We start from the raw sequence: 15,575 nt of genomic DNA on the forward strand, positions 1-15,575 counted from the left end.
TCCATAATGATGCGACGTGTGCATGCCTGGTGACCCTGACCAGGTACATGCATGCAACGAACAGTTCCCTCCATGACCCACCATAACCATGCTCAAAAGCCTACTATTTGCCTTCGATGTGAATGGCGGCCGCACCCTTGTCATCTGATGCTATTATACCCTTCTCCTTCAAGTCTGCAGCGGCAACTTGACCGACATCCACGGTGTCCTCGCCATCGAAATACTTGGCAATTTCCTCCATAGGGGTGTATCGGGTTTCAATGAGGAAGCAGTAAATCACGAACACTTCGAATCCCAAAAACACACAGTACACAATGTAGTACTTCCAGGCCAAGGCGTCAAGGGCGATGCCATTGATATACTGATTGAAGAAGAGAGCAGCGGTAACACAGAAGTTGAGCCAGGTGAAGCCCTTGGCACGGAGGCCGTAAGGGAGGATCTCCGTTGTATAGTTCGCCATAAGGCCGGATCTAACCATTCGTCAATGAGGGTGTAAAGGACACCAGGAGGGTACTCACTTGATATCATAGAAGACCCCATACAGGAATGTGAGGAACACAAATGCATAGCCGAGGGCTTTGTTTGGTGCAATCTCGTAGCGCGCTGATACAATGGTCCACGCATTGAAGACGACGAAAGTACCAATTGTCGAGACCAGATAGACAGGCCGTCGTCCGAGAATGTCAATGAAAAAGGCAAAGACGAAATTGACGACCAAGCCTTCGGTTTTCATGCCTGCATTGATGCCCAGCTGAGTCTGCGCGTCCTTGATACCGACGCTATCCATGACATATTTGAGGTAGTAGGAGATAAGACCATTCCCACTCCATTGACTGAAGAGACCAAGAGCCGTAATCAAAGCGATCCGCTTGCGATTTCCCTTGGACCTCAAAAAGTCTGCCCAGCCAGTGTGGCCAATTTCCTTGTCCAGGGCGATAGCTGCTTTGATTTCCGAGTACTCCAGCTGAACAAACTCGTCATTGTGATCACCCTCGGCATGATACTTCACCAGGACCTCCAGAGCCTCTTCGTGCCGTCCTTTGTTCATCAGCCAACGTGGGCTCTCGGGCATCCACCAGATGCCGGCAATAATGACTACGGTGCAGATGGCTTGTAGTAAGCTTGGCAATCGCCATGACCAGTCACTCTATGATCGTATTCAATTAGCTTCTAAAATTCGGAAACCCAAAACCATCGGGCGAAACTTACGGAGATCTCTAGAGTTCCAAGAGTCACCCAGCTGGCTATGAATGCTCCCGAATGGTACGACGCTCCGCTGAGAGTGACAAGGATAGCCCGATCTTGAGGATGAGCGATCTCGGCAATCAAGAGAGGCGCACTTCCAAGGACGATACAGTCTCCCAAACCGAGAATAATCCGGGCCGCGACGAACATGCCGAAGTTCCTGGCACCGGACTGCAGGCCGACGGCGAGTAACATGATCAGACACCCAATGACCAACCCGATCTTTCGGCCTGCCCAGTCGATCAGGTATGGAACGATGAAGAGGCCGATTAAAGAGCCGAGACTCATAGATGCATTGAAGAGGCCGAGGATGGCGCCGCGGGGATGGTTGAAGTAATTCTGCCAATAGGACAGACTCTGAAGTCCATTCATCATTGAGCCATCGAAGCCATTTGCCGTATTGGTGAGAATCAGGATGACGATGAAAATATAGAGCGTGCGCATGTTCCGTCGCTTCCACCAGGGAAGACGAGCAAACTCCCTACCCGCAAAGAAGAAATGACCCTTTGGTGGCTTTACGGGGAGCACCCTTTGGCTCTGCTTTGGGGGTCGAAGTCGGAAGCCCATGTTGGAGGATTGAGATGGCAAATTAGTTATTCACTCGATAGGCAGAGTCATACAGTACGAAAGACGAATGACCCGACTCAACAAGCCTGGGAATGGCCTCTTGTATAGCATCGGGAGCATCATATAATGGCTTTGTTGAGAATACCATCAATTGACCGGTTATACAGCTACATTCAGCCGGTATCAACCCCGCATTTTGGAGATCAACCATACCCCGATACCCACGAGGAATTAACAGCAATCTAGATGAATTATTTATCAGAGAAAGACGGACAGGATTCTGTTGGCAATACGAAGTAGCTGATGGGATCTCCACCGGAAGAATCCTCCGTCCAGCTTGAATGGGAGATGGTCGGCAAGTAACAAGTGCTCCTTGAGCCGATGCCCAGACCCTAAGGATCTCCAAGAGACGCCAATACAACAAACCTCCATAAAGGGTTTCTGGGCGGACAGTTAACAGGACGGTCCAACCAACCAGAGGTGTTCTGAGAATAGGCTGAATTCACATTGTCTCATTTTGATCCTTGTGACTGTTGGCAAAGCCTGGCATGTAACAAAAGCCAGCACCATGATCCAGAGCGCAAAAATAACGGAGACATAGGTGGACGTGACTCTGGGCTTTGCCAGGGATAAATTGATCTATTAACTCATAGGCTAATTGAGGTCTCGAGATACAGTCGCCATATCATCTAGCAAATACTGAGATTCCTAAACTGAACCGCAGTATCTGTTGCCTCTGCCACCGCAAAGACGCCAATCACTGGACCTGTGAAATCGGGGCCGGTTAGATCCAGAGTGTCAACCGTCGATACGCACGTCCAATTCGGCTGAGCAGCGTCTCCAACAGTGTAGAATAGCCGATACTCCTGCTCCGTATATTTCATTCGAAACGCTATTGACTTGGGTAGGCTCTCAAGTGTCTGCCGCTCCTGTCGACAAATCTCCTTTGGCCTGTTGATTACCTCAACAACGATAGCAAGCTCTGCAGCGTCATAGTATATTCGGAGGAAGCGATGCTCGTCCTTGTAGCAGGCCATTCCAGCCCGGAGCTTTGCCCCACTCCCAGTCACCCGCGCAGCCTCCAACTCAACACTACTACACCCATCTAATTGGCGCTGTCTCTTACCGATAAAGCTTGGACTGAGCTCAGAATGCGACAGGTCGACATTTGAGGCAGCCAGCGTCAGATGGTCAAGAGTACTGCTGGACAGGGTGTAATTGCTCGGATTGGGATCGCGAATGTAGACGTAATCGATGCCGGGGTTGGCAATGAGCTTCTTCTCCTCGTCGCTGCCTAGAAGCCCACTGGGGGTCTGTTTGACCTGCTCCAGGGAGAGCCAGTCTCCATCCCAGCTCCCTCGAGTTAGAAACGTCTCCCGGCCCATGATATAACGACCATTCTTGTCCTTCCGCACGCCGAGGCAGGTACACCACCATTGGTCCCTGTCGTCCTGGAAAACATCGCAGTGTCCGGTGTACCGGATGTACTCGTCGGTGTCTCGTGCTGTGAGTATCGGATTGTAGGGACACCCTTCGTATGGACCCCAGATGTTTGTTGATCGCGCCGTCGTCACCATATGCCCTTCATGAGTTCCCCCTTCTGCGATGACCAGATAGTAATAGCCTTTCCGCTTATACAGGTGTGGACCCTCGGGGTAGATACCTCCGGTACCGCGCCATATCGTTCTCTCCTCTGAGAGCTTTCTGCCGGAGCTGAGATCGACCTCGAACAAATTGATCGTGGTGAAAGGGCCAGGTGCAGCGGATCCCTGAATATATGTTTTGCCGTCGTCATCAAAGAAGAGACTCGGGTCGATACCATTGAATTCGAAATAGACTGGGTCGCTCCAGTTGTCGGCCCAGATATGCTTGGTGGAGATGACGAAGTTTTGGGTGGAGTCGCCAGTGGCTGTACGAACCACATTGGTGCATACAACATAAAAGGTGCCGTCATGGTATCGGATCGTGGGCGCATATAAGCCTCCGGTGGCCACCAGAACTTCACCGGTCTCGGGCAATGGGTGTAATTCCGTCTTCGATTTGGACAGACTAAGTTGAGATTGGCGATTAAGAGCATTTCCTGGTGTCGCATTAGTTTTGCACTGGTAATTCCATGCCTGTAAGGACACAAACCTATATGTCGCCACGAAATGAGGTCCTGCGAGGCATAGATGGGCAGACCAGGGAATAGATGGAAGCTGGAGTTGATGAGAAAAAACCATCCGTCTACTTTGACGACGGACGGATCCGGTGCGAAACCCGGTATGATGGGATTAATTGACAACATGAAGATCTTAAAGAGTACTGGGAAAAAACAGGAGACCTATAGCAGAAACCAAAGTGATGGGTAACAGGACCATTCTTATTATACAGGTGGGGTCCGGCTAAAGTCATTCGAGTCGCCCCGCAGAATCAGCTTATAGCCATAATGACATAAGTACTTGTGCCGTTTCTCTGTAGGGAGTTCATCCAAGTCATTCTCATCTGTTTTTACTTCAGCCAGGCTTCCTCCTACCGCTTCCACATCGCTATTATTTGATATCAACTAACATGTCGCTCGATGTGTGCATGCATCTCCCGTCCGGTGTTCGACACATAACATCTTTCAACTTGTCAAGCCTCAGGATATCCGCATGAAAAGTGACAGAATAGGCCTCAGGTGGCTTCAAAGGTCTTTATTCCTGCAACCAATGATCATACAGTTGGTTGATATCGATTGCTTGTCTTAGATGGGCAAGGAAGTCATTTAACGCCCCAATTTGATTTGATCTGTGAAGGGAATGGTATTATTCCAATCTGCATGCTTGCTTATTTATCTCATCTATTGCTGCATCCTTTAGACGTTGGGTGTTTTGGTCCTCTTATAGTGGTTTAATTAAAGCGCGGTCTCAATTAGGCCTCTGCTATATTGAGAAATTGTATTTTTTTTTTTTTTTTTTTTTCCTTTAAAGGCATATCCCAGCGCCCACAGCAGCGCTTTCACCTCTTAGAATAATTAAAATGGCTCTGCAACAGCTGAAATAGTCTCCTTTAACATATAAAAAATTCTAGATAAGTTGCGTATTATGCAGAAGACTCCGACCACTCCTGGCAGTCGTGAGGGGGATTTTACTACCACTTCAACATTAGCAAACGCCTTTACTATCCGTCGACTACTGAAAGTCCTTTGTTAATTCAGAAATTTAAATAACAACACTCTTGCAGGTGGTCCCCAGACACGTCAATGACCTATTGGTCGTAGTACTAGGGGCGGTCGGATGACCAGGCAACTACGTCAAGGACACTAACCCGTTAAGCTTATTAGATAATTCTTGTAGCCGTCGTCGCAGGCCCTGCTAGGCAACAACACAGTCACAGCACTATAATATCACGTGGAATGACCTAGAATACCAATGTCCATCTGGCGAACTGATGATCTGGAAACATCGGCTGCTGAATATAAACGAACTTTTTGAAACCACCAACCATCTCACTGTATAGCAGATTCTCGGGATTTCAGCATGGCTTCTGAAATTGTTAACTCCGCATGGAAAGTGATTCCCATGTTCGAGTCCCGTTCGATTCCTCTCACGGTGGAATTTTACACTAAGACGCTGGGATTCGAGCTTGCTAGCGTCAAGCCCGAGGACAATGAATCTGAGCTATATTTCTGCTCTATGTTCATTGGCAAGAAGGCGGATGCCAACTTCTATTTCTCGAAAGTGACCCCTGAAAAATTCAAGTCATCACACGCGATGATCGGTCTGGGGACTCGCGAGCTAGACGAATACTACGACTATTTAAAAAGTCAAACTGGAGTGGAATTTTCTGAGGACATCGACGACAAGCCTTGGGGCTTCCGACAGTTTACAATCAAGGACAACGATGGAAATCTGCTCACGTTTTTCAAATTTCTGGAAGGGGGAAACCCGGGCGACGAATAAATTTGGGAGCTAGATGAGGCGCAGGCTATGTACGTATATCCCTCTATTGCTGGACTTGCTATGTTCTAAATACCTTTAGGCAAAGCACCCGAAGGCGGATGTCTCGGCCAATGAACATGTCGACGACATCAAAGCTTCTCATTCTAGGGGCTCTTTAATTGGCTGAAAGTTCTTGATCTGGTAGGAAGCCACTGGGATTATGTTCACAGTTCTGAATGGAATTTCTATTTGAAATTTCTCATTTTTCATAGTGGTACTTTTGCAAATGTATTCCATGCCGCCAGCGAGGGTGAGAATATATCAATAATGGCTATTGCTCTGGAAGCAACATGATAATAACGCCTCCACCATAGGCAGCACGAGGAACGGATGGATGGTGTTCTCATCACCACCATGCAAAATTGGTGCAAGAAATCCCACAGAAGCTCAGTTCCTCCACATGTTATACATTATCTTCTCTACACCTAGTGGGTTTAATGAGTCAGTGCGACCTGCAAATTAGAGCGCCGCAGTCGATCCCGCCAAGCTTCCCTATATTAGGGTATTAACTCTTTGCGGATCACCCCTCCGCAGTTACAAGTAACAGCAATACGTAGCGCGATTATTGAACGCAATTGCCATTGGCGGCATAGAAAGGGTATACATGCAATTAGACTGGGAAGGTGAAACTTAGCCAATGACTTTGGCGGAGCAGAACATGCCCGCATTCTGGCAGCCTAAACATATCTAATATACTGTAATTTGCGACATGCTCTGAGTGGCAACTCCTGGCGGATTATATTATAGCTCTTCGCACATTTGCTACGCCCCTGTTGACACGTCTGTAGTTTGATGTTTCGCAATCACATGAGCGGACCGGGGTGTAAAGCTTTGGGCTGTTTATCTTCTTAGCCTAGATGATTAAAACTATATCACATGCACTGGATTCGAATTCTTATTACAAATCTTATCGTAAGGATTAATCCTAGTGGGAGATCCTGACCTTATTGCACACAGCTAGGCGCCAGATAATCATAGTCCACCCCATTCATGCTTTAGCAGCACTACTACTTGTCACAACGAGGTGAACTGAGTCATAACCTTAAGTAACTTACAAATGTAGGACCCAAGTAGTAATGAAATGACAGTGCAGCATAATGTCCAATCATTGTGTCTGAAGACGGGTTGGAATTAATGGAATGCACGACGTAGTCTAGGGTGGTGGACTGGTGCCATGAGTTGCATCATGAGAGTAGGAAACCTTTTGATACAAATGACTTTTTGCCCGACTTGGCATATCAATTTACTTTCCCATTCTTGACTGTATATATTTCTTTCTCTTACCAGCCTATCAGCCTGGTCGCCCCTACCCTATCTAGATATCGTGAGATTCACTGACCACTACTATCTGGATGTCTTCATCCGGTAGTCTAAATTGTAGTCAGAGAGACAATGGACTATGAAGAATGACACCTCCTTTGCATTATCATTTGTATGTAAAAAAGTAGTGATATCAAAGACTCATATGCTTCCGCTTTCCAACATAACCATCCGAAAGAAAGCAGTAGAAGTCCGCCGTTACATTGCACTAGTGCCAGTGTTGTTAACCCTGTCTCCGACGACGGGCCAAGCAAAAATCCACACAAACGGCCACTGATAGGATGAGCCTCCATACACTTCTGACGGTCAGCATGCAATGCAATTTCGGAGAAAAGACCGAGGCGTCTACCTACAGACAGGCACAAGCGACCCAGATTGCGTTGTACGCCACCCACTTATTTGCCTCATCCACCGGAGGAGGGGGCTCATAATGGAAAGTGGACAAGTAATAATTGAGCAATGCAGCTGGGACCAGAAGCAAAACGCCAATGAGATCCAAGGTGAGCTGTCCTCCGCCAGACAAGCGTGGAATAGAGCGGCTCTTGTTAAGCAGTACCACGACTTCTAGCACATCTGCGCAGAGAGCCCAGCCAGCCTAGCGAAGGTGGTTAGTTTCGTGCTTGTGGCCGGGTTAGGAAGGTCGAGTACAGACGGCCGCATAAGCTGCTTGGTATGTTTTATGGTAAATCTTAGTCAAGAGAGCAAGAAAGACGAGGAAGGCAATATTGATGAGAATGCCTGCAGTGCGCAAAACTATGTGCACGATGGCTGATGGAGAAGGACATCGTGGTCGATCCGGCATTTCTTTGGTGTTTTGGTGTGTCTTGCAGGACATCCGCTTTTCGACTCGGGGTTTCCGCTAGATATACACGAAAACTAGGTAGATACTAAGATCATATTACTGGGGAATAAATGACAATACTCCCTTGGCATCCTTGGCAGTCGTGTCCGAACGGCGACCCTAGTCTACTCGGACAAGCGATGTAACCGAGGCTTGGATATAGCTTCTTTCCAACAGTCCGCTGCGAGCCTAGGACTTTCAATTGGTGATAGTGTCAGATTAACTAATTAAGTTGCATGAATTAGATGCAGGGGCTAGTTACCATCCCTGTCTCCAAGATGTCAGTCGGAGGGATGCTCGGAGAGATGCTGAATCGCACTCGATACCTAGCTAAGCAATGTTGGTCAAAAAGGTATAACTACAGCGCTTTGCTGTTGAATAAAGAGAAGTTCCCAATCAATTCACTCTCTTATTGCCCATTCACTCTTTCATTGCCATTCACTCTTTTATTACTGTATCTGTTCGATGCTCCTATTGACTCTCTGTCTCTTTCGTTATGCGTGTTGTAAAGTCCTGGGCCATCGCCCTATTGGCCTGGGCACTCCTGATATTTGAGGTGCTTGCACAACATGGACATGGACATTGTTCCCATGTTCATCTCCATAGGCAACTCTCGATTGACTCGATGGGCACGGACCGAGCCCTGGATGCTCCTCTCGATGCCATTGCGAAAGCCAGGGCACTTGTCAAGGACGCTATTGCCAAAGTAGCAGTGCATAATAAGCCCGCCTCGACAACCCCTCACGCAACCAATACAAATTGAAACCAGAAACCAAAATCCGGAACCGTCGTGACAGCCACCTGACACGCAGCCTGCTCCGCCCCTGTTCAATGTAACCAAAGAAATCGCTGATGCAGTGGCCGAATTGAATGCTACAGGGACCGTGAAGCGCGACCACTCCCATATTGATGTCCTACACGGGCGACACCGCGTTGCTGTTCTTTGTCCCACTCATCAAGGCTGCAAACGTGCCGCGCTCATTTGGAAGTTCTAGATCCTAACTTTGGAGCCTCCAGTGTAGAATTCTTGAGCTTTTGACCTCCCTTACAGCTCATCTCCCTTCACATCGCTAGAGAGATAAGGCAGTCCGCTTTCTCCTCGCCTTCTGTTGCTTCCACCTGTGTTCGAAGTTGCCTCATCAGCTCGTCCCTCAGAGATTGAGGAATTGGCTCTACATTTAGAAACTAGAATCTTTTTTTTTACCGTGAGTTGCAACCAACGTCCATTGCATTTAGATTGACGCATCCTTTCAGCGTCCCTAATCACATTAAGGTGCATTTCGAAAAGTTCAAGTCATTACTCCGTGAGTTACGGAGTGAAAAAGGAACACTAGTCACTGTCTAACCATACGATTATAGCCAGTACACTTTCAATATATACTCAGAAAGTGCCCCAGAGCGCGGTCCAAGTATACCGATTATACAACCACTGTCTTGTCGCCCTTTTCAACTATGCCGTTGGGGGTACAGGCTCATCAGCGCATTCGACTTGAATAATCTGATGCTCAATTTCCCTGTCGGAGGCCGTAATCACAAGCGCGCTTAAACGATGGCCGTATGAACATGCTGAATCCAGTCCGATTGTATACCTGCCCAGCTGCAAACGACGCTTTGCATCGTGACCAAATATCACAGTGGTCTTGGATGCTACCTTATCTTGCCATCGATCCCATTCCATAGCCCAGCCTTCTTCCCCAGAGGCCTCAGCAGGTTTGAGTTCACTCTCGTCACCAGGTGTGCGGTCGAGAGACCGCATATGCATGATAGCGTGTGGGTCCTGCGCTTCGAGTGGAATACCAGGAACGAGGCCGGCATGTACAACAATCAAAGTATCGCCGAAGGGGGAGGGGGACGTCAAGTTAGGAGGTAGCTTGACGCGCAAGATCAACGGCAAAGTGGCAAGCCAGTCGAGCTGGCGGGTTGAAAGTGCCAACGCTGTGGTATATGTTGCTGCGCTATGTTTCATACTAGCGCCGGTTGTAGCAGATGCGCCTTTGTCAGGATTCTTAAAATCTTGGAGAGTATCCCCAGGCACGTCAACTTCAGGATTTTTGGGTAAGGCCTGACTGCCCGTCAAGCCTCCAGATTGCTGTAGACTATCCCTTGTGGCTTTGATCTCAGCAGCCGCATTAAGAACTGCATTGTCATGGTTGCCTCTCACTGCGCTGGCGCCTAGCTTAACAGCCAGATCGACAACACCAGGACTATCGGGCCCTTTATTGACCAGGTCGCCAGTTAGTATTAGATGATCTCCTTTGCCTTTGTCGAAGCCAACTTTGACTAGGAGCGCCTCCAGGGATTTTCTCATCCCATGCACATCGCCTACAATGACCAAGCGTCTGCTGACAGGGCCATTTTCGGAAGATGATGGGAGGGACTGCGGAACGAGACTGCTCGGTAGCTCCGAAATAAATGTTGTGATTGGAAATATCTCATCAGGAACCTTTGTGTGAGTCATTTTATCAGCACGAAGATTTCAGAAGTATGAAGGAGTAGTCCTGGTCCCGTGGTTCAGGGGAACGTCAGGATCGGATTGAGAGATGTGAGCTCACTCGTCAGGCAGTAGGCTTCACTTCACAGCTCTGGAGGCGGTGAGGGCGGATGACATGTACGGCGGACTATAGCTACGATATGGACTTTTGGTATTTTTATACAGTAGGTGTTGAAAAATAAAATTATGGATATGAGACCTAGACTGATAGGAATCATGTCCGGACACCTTTTTAGCCTAGTGGTATTATACTTCAATAGCAGGGATATCGATGCCATAATATCAAATGAGAAAGGGCCGTCCGCCTACTTTGATGACAGATGGATCCAGTGCGAAACCCGCTATGATGATTTAAACAGTACTGGGGAAAGACAAGAGACCTATATCAGAAACCAAAGCCATGAGTGACCAGGACCATTATTATTGGCCAAAGACTATGCATGTTATAGGCGGGCTATAGCTAAAGTCCTTGGTAGCCCCGCAGAATTCAGCTTGTAGCCATAACGACATGAATGTTTAGGCCACTTTCCCTGCAAGGAGCCTATTTCCATCTGTTTTAGTGACTTCAACCAAGCTTCCTCCTACCACTTCCACATCAGCTTCTTTGATGTCAATCACCATGTCTTTCATTGTCTGCATGCGTCTCCCGTCCGGTGTTGGACACATAATGGCCTTCAACTCATCAATACTCAAGACATCTGCATCAGGGCGCACGTATCCTTTCTTGAAGTTTCACTCTTTCAGCAGGCTGACCAGACTTTTGCCTCGCATATTCTCCCGTTCCTGGAATCCCATGATCACAATCCTTTGTGACGTGATACACACACGCTCTCCAGTGTGTCAAGATTGCGTACGCCAATCAGAAACACATGATCTAATTGCAGCGGTCTGGGTGCGCTCGTAGCCACGAAATCCCCTGGTAGCAGACGAGAATTGGTTATCTTTTCGGCCCGTCCAACAAGACTCAGAGCACCATGTGTATATATATATATATATCATGCTTTGGTCGGCGAGGTAGATGGGGTGTTCCGATCCGCATGCGCATCGATCAGCAGGACTGCCATCTCATGGCCGTACATGAACGACCGTTGAGGCCGAGAGTGCCGTAGTTGCGAATCAGGTGATTGCCGTTTTGCTTTGAAACATCTGTGCTTGCTGTGGCACGTCGTCGACGACGACGACGCACACTGATATAGCAAAAGGTTTTTGAAGAAATTCTTGGATCGTCTACCGTGAGCGGAAAACAGATTGAGAGCCGTGGTAGATCTTGTCGTCATCTCCAGAGCCTTCCCATTGCGGCATGCAGTAGACGGTGTGAGCTGCTCATTTTTCAGGAGGCTTCTTGTGGCAAGATGAATGGCAAAGTGGAAGGCATAGCATCTTGTATTTCTTGTAATGGCCGACAAGGGATGACTCATTTCCATTACACTTCCACTGCCTTTGATCATCGAGGAGAAATATGAGCTGGCGTCGACCATGCCCCTGGACCTTGCCTTTGTGGACGGATATCGCAAAGTCAGCATGCTGTCGCCTTCTGCCTGGCAATATCTCTCGCAGTTTTGCGGCGGCTGCGTGCCGTCATGTGCTACCGAGTCGGTGGCAGGCCCAATCGAAACACAATGGCCGGAATGTGCACCCGGCGACGTGAGCGGGGCGGGGTCGATCGTCCATCCGTCTGGGATTGATTCTTTTGGCGGACATAGGCACTTTGTTTCAGGTGGCAAGCGCGCGGTCAATTGGTGGTCTTGGGTCTTTAAGCGTCGTTTTTAACAAAACGCCAGCGCGTGGGGTCGATTCGAAGTTGAAACCGCTCCACATGTTGGTTCTTCATTGAGAATCGATCTGAATTCAGCCTGCTTCCTTATATACTATTGGACGCCAACGCTTGCGTTGAATCTTTCCTGTAGCTATGACAGGATGGATGATTTCGGAAATGTGCCAGCACCTGGGAGATTGGATGAACCGGCTCGCAGTCGCGCTGTGAAGGGACCATGCGTTGAGGAGTAATCTCAATATCAAGCACCTAGTGACGAACCAAGAGAGTATAATTCATTAGACAAGGCCCGAAGAAGTTTGGAACACATATACCGGGTAGGGAAAAACATACCAAGCTACTCAACCCAGGCCCTTGCTAGCAGTAGACCATGCAAACCGGGGATTCTTGTGACCATTCTCTTTTCGCTTCATCAGCCCAACGCGGAGCATTTTGGTATTTTGGGGTCGGACAACGTAGCCAAAGCTCATCGGAATTTGGTACTGTCAGAGCTGGAGATCAATGACTGTTGGGAGCGAGATCACACAATCCAGATTTTCCCCCGGTAGTCGTTTCCAGTGACGAGAAATCAAGCAACCGACAAGCTTGTTCGCGTTCGCATGGTTTCGTCTTGAGACACCATGCAGTTCCTGGATACAACGCATCTCGCAGTGATTGAAGAAACGTCGTTCGTGTTTGGCTGGTTCCTGGGCTTGGGACGGCCCCGGAAAATATAACGAAGCCATGACATGAGTGGCTTGGTTGTTGAAGAATGATTGAGCATTCATGTTGTTCTGGAAAAGGAGAAGATTGACACTTAAGGGCTGAGCACAGTAACTGCTCGATGCATTCTTGGATGGTGAAGATAGATGGAAACACCTCAGGATGACATGTTCAAAACCGGAGTATGGGACCTTGAAGCAGATTGATTTGAATGAGCCAGCATTTGTCAGGCCGTGGAGCAAATTGCAAAGCACGAGTGTCGTTAAGCTTTCCTTACAAGTATCATGTCTCGTGTGAAATTACACAGAACATAAGAGGCTGTAGTCTTCCACGGAAAGGTCCGACATATTAGTCTCGATTGGAAATCGGCGCGATAGACTCAAGAGAGACGTGGCGCGATGGGTTGCCCGAATGATTTAGTTGATCAGAGTCCCACGGAAACAAGTCAGGCTGCATGTAGATGAGTGACTTCTCGACAAGGGATGGAGTAGCTTTGAACACGTCGAGTCTTGGGACTTCAGACATGGAGTAAATATGACACGGATGGTTGACAATGCGAAACCACGGGTCTCACGAAGGAAAAGAGACATGATAGAATGACTTGCCCAACGGTTCTGGCTGGATGCAGTCTCCTGGAATTGAGCGTGGATGGCAGAGTCTGTGAGCGCAGAACGTACGTTAGCGCTTTGTAGAGTTGGAATAGCCTTGCGACACGTCGAATGATGGAATCGCCGACATTATGAAAGTGATATGACACAAATTTTGATCGAGCTGTGTTGAGTCTCGAACAAGTTGAGATGGTCCGCAAGTAGGTGAGCGTCGCAAGTAGGTTACTGAGTTCTCGGTAAGGCGTATAGAGCCTTGCGACACATCGAGTTGTGGAGGACTTCGGACACAATGAAAGAGACATGACACGAGTGGTTGGCAATAAAAAGCCAGGTCTCACGAATGGGATAAGGATTGAGAATGGTGAGACTGCAAGCCTGCGTAAGAGCGGAGGCATTTGCTTGGTTGGAATTGGGTTCATATTGGGTCGTTCACGTTGGCTTCGCCTTTCGTAGTAGAGGATTTGTCGCTGGAAGACTTCAGCGAGGAGGAAGATAAAGCGAAAGGGTACTGATCCCCGACACCGTAGCGTGTAGACGCACATGGGTGTGAACAAGTCGGGGTCCCCGAAGGGGATGGAGGAATCCGTCATAGCGGCAGACCTAACCGGGCGAAGGAGCCGTCCTAAAGTCGGGCCTCGAGACTTCAGCCGGGTCAAACGGTCATCGAATGGCAAGATTTCCCCCATGTCAATAGCTGTGTCAAGGCTAGAGTTTTGTAACGCGGTTTGCTTTCCGCTATACGGTGGTAGGTCCTTTGGGTGTGTCAGGCCACAAAGGGCGGCCCCCAAACTCCATGGACGGAGTGAGCCCCTACCGGGTTCCGGTATTTTCTTCCCGTCACCCTCAAGACACCTGGCCAGGTCAACAGGCACAGGCGAGACATTTTAACGACATGTCCAAGGTCGTCCGCAAACCGACTTTCAACGTCCATCCAACAATCAAGGCGGGGCTCCCACGCTTCCGGTCAATCGGCCGAAGTTGAGAATATTGCCCTTGTTGACGCTGATGAGGACTCGACAATTGTCACAGGGGTCCCAGAGGCTCCCCCAGATCCTCCCAGACAGTCGATCGTCGTAGGCAGGAGCTGGGTGTATGTAACGGTTGCACAACGCTAACCCATGCACCTTCGCTGCCTCTTCTTCGGTTTTACCCCTGTCGTTGTTTAGTAAATGTTTCTGGGAATACCAATAGGAAGGGATGGCACGAACATCAGAAGTTTGCGGACAGGATATGTCTCTGCACAACGGCCAAACGGCCTGCCCCACTTTCGGCCTCGAGCTCGGATGGTAGGAGTCCAAGCTTGTGACCAATTGGTCAGCTGCAGTAATGGAGACCTAATGATCCCATACCGAGCCCTGTCCAACACGGCAAGCCAGGATCCCATCCCGCTATCAGTCGCAAAACCGCCTCTAGAGGCTCCAAGATGGAACTCTCCGTCTTCGGTCCAACTGCACTGAAATACACTCGGGCAACTGGGTCTTCCTTCCCTGATCAGCTTTCAGCACCACTGTCCGTAGACAGCGGTCAGCGGGAGGTAGAAATTCCTCTTAGTTGCTGTTGCGGGAGCTCGACCTAAAGTGCTCATAAAGAGCCCTAAGAGGTCCGGAAGGGCCCAGTATTCCACCCCATCAATCGTCGATTTTGTAAGCTGAAATCGCGACAGGGCCGAGGGCCAGTTCGGATGACGCTTACGGTCGATGTTCTGGGGTGGCGGTGGGACGAGGTAGTCAGCGCCATCTGGGCGGCTTTTGTCAAGGTTAGTTCTATTTGAACTGCTTGCTTGGCTAGCAGCTTACCGAAGGCGGCTGATATCCGCATGTACCAACAGCAGGTTGGCGACATTCTGAGGGGGGACTCCGTATACACTGGGTTGGCTGGCGATATCCGCTAAAAGTGCGATAATACCACTCCAGTCCAAGGTGTACGCCTGTCGAAAATCAACACGGCCGTTCAGCCACAAAAGCAACTGTTCAGCCATAGTGAATTACTCCAGGATGATGCCGCCTACAATCCGCCTACAATCCTCTACAAGGCTACGTTGGACAACAAATGCTGCGAACGATCT

At 48.9% G+C, this 15,575-nt stretch overlaps 6 protein-coding genes across 6 annotated transcripts; 1 reads left to right on the plus strand and 5 right to left on the minus strand.

The window, feature by feature from the left end:
- Positions 1 to 103: 103 nt before the first annotated feature.
- Aud_003932 (putative hexose transporter) lies at positions 104 to 1,812 on the minus strand (the record flags this gene model as incomplete). The annotated part of the gene is made up of 3 exons (XM_043288879.1): positions 104 to 470; positions 519 to 1,147; positions 1,210 to 1,812. The coding sequence occupies 3 exons, from the start codon at positions 1,810 to 1,812 to the stop codon at positions 104 to 106; spliced, it is 1,599 nt and encodes a 532-aa protein (XP_043144814.1).
- A 689-nt stretch (positions 1,813 to 2,501) lies between these two features.
- Positions 2,502 to 4,099, minus strand: Aud_003933 (putative xylosidase/arabinosidase; the record flags this gene model as incomplete). Its single annotated transcript, XM_043288880.1, has 2 exons — positions 2,502 to 3,892; positions 3,946 to 4,099. The coding sequence occupies 2 exons, from the start codon at positions 4,097 to 4,099 to the stop codon at positions 2,502 to 2,504; spliced, it is 1,545 nt and encodes a 514-aa protein (XP_043144815.1).
- Positions 4,100 to 5,312: 1,213 nt separating this feature from the next.
- Positions 5,313 to 5,735, plus strand: Aud_003934 (uncharacterized protein; the record flags this gene model as incomplete). Its single annotated transcript, XM_043288881.1, has 1 exon — positions 5,313 to 5,735. The coding sequence occupies one exon, from the start codon at positions 5,313 to 5,315 to the stop codon at positions 5,733 to 5,735; it is 423 nt and encodes a 140-aa protein (XP_043144816.1).
- Positions 5,736 to 9,385: 3,650 nt separating this feature from the next.
- On the minus strand, positions 9,386 to 10,393 carry Aud_003935 (metallophosphoesterase family protein; the record flags this gene model as incomplete). Its single annotated transcript, XM_043288882.1, has 1 exon — positions 9,386 to 10,393. The coding sequence occupies one exon, from the start codon at positions 10,391 to 10,393 to the stop codon at positions 9,386 to 9,388; it is 1,008 nt and encodes a 335-aa protein (XP_043144817.1).
- Positions 10,394 to 11,421: 1,028 nt separating this feature from the next.
- On the minus strand, positions 11,422 to 11,949 carry Aud_003936 (uncharacterized protein; the record flags this gene model as incomplete). Its single annotated transcript, XM_043288883.1, has 1 exon — positions 11,422 to 11,949. The coding sequence occupies one exon, from the start codon at positions 11,947 to 11,949 to the stop codon at positions 11,422 to 11,424; it is 528 nt and encodes a 175-aa protein (XP_043144818.1).
- Positions 11,950 to 14,448: 2,499 nt separating this feature from the next.
- Positions 14,449 to 15,488, minus strand: Aud_003937 (uncharacterized protein; the record flags this gene model as incomplete). Its single annotated transcript, XM_043288884.1, has 4 exons — positions 14,449 to 14,662; positions 14,719 to 14,958; positions 15,016 to 15,255; positions 15,307 to 15,488. 4 exons carry the CDS (start codon positions 15,486 to 15,488, stop codon positions 14,449 to 14,451), a joined length of 876 nt encoding a protein of 291 aa, XP_043144819.1.
- Positions 15,489 to 15,575: the final 87 nt, after the last annotated feature.

The sequence above is a fragment of the Aspergillus udagawae genome (genome assembly GCF_001078395.1).
Source record: "Aspergillus udagawae IFM 46973 DNA, scaffold_3, whole genome shotgun sequence".
Lineage (NCBI taxonomy): Eukaryota > Fungi > Ascomycota > Eurotiomycetes > Eurotiales > Aspergillaceae > Aspergillus > Aspergillus udagawae.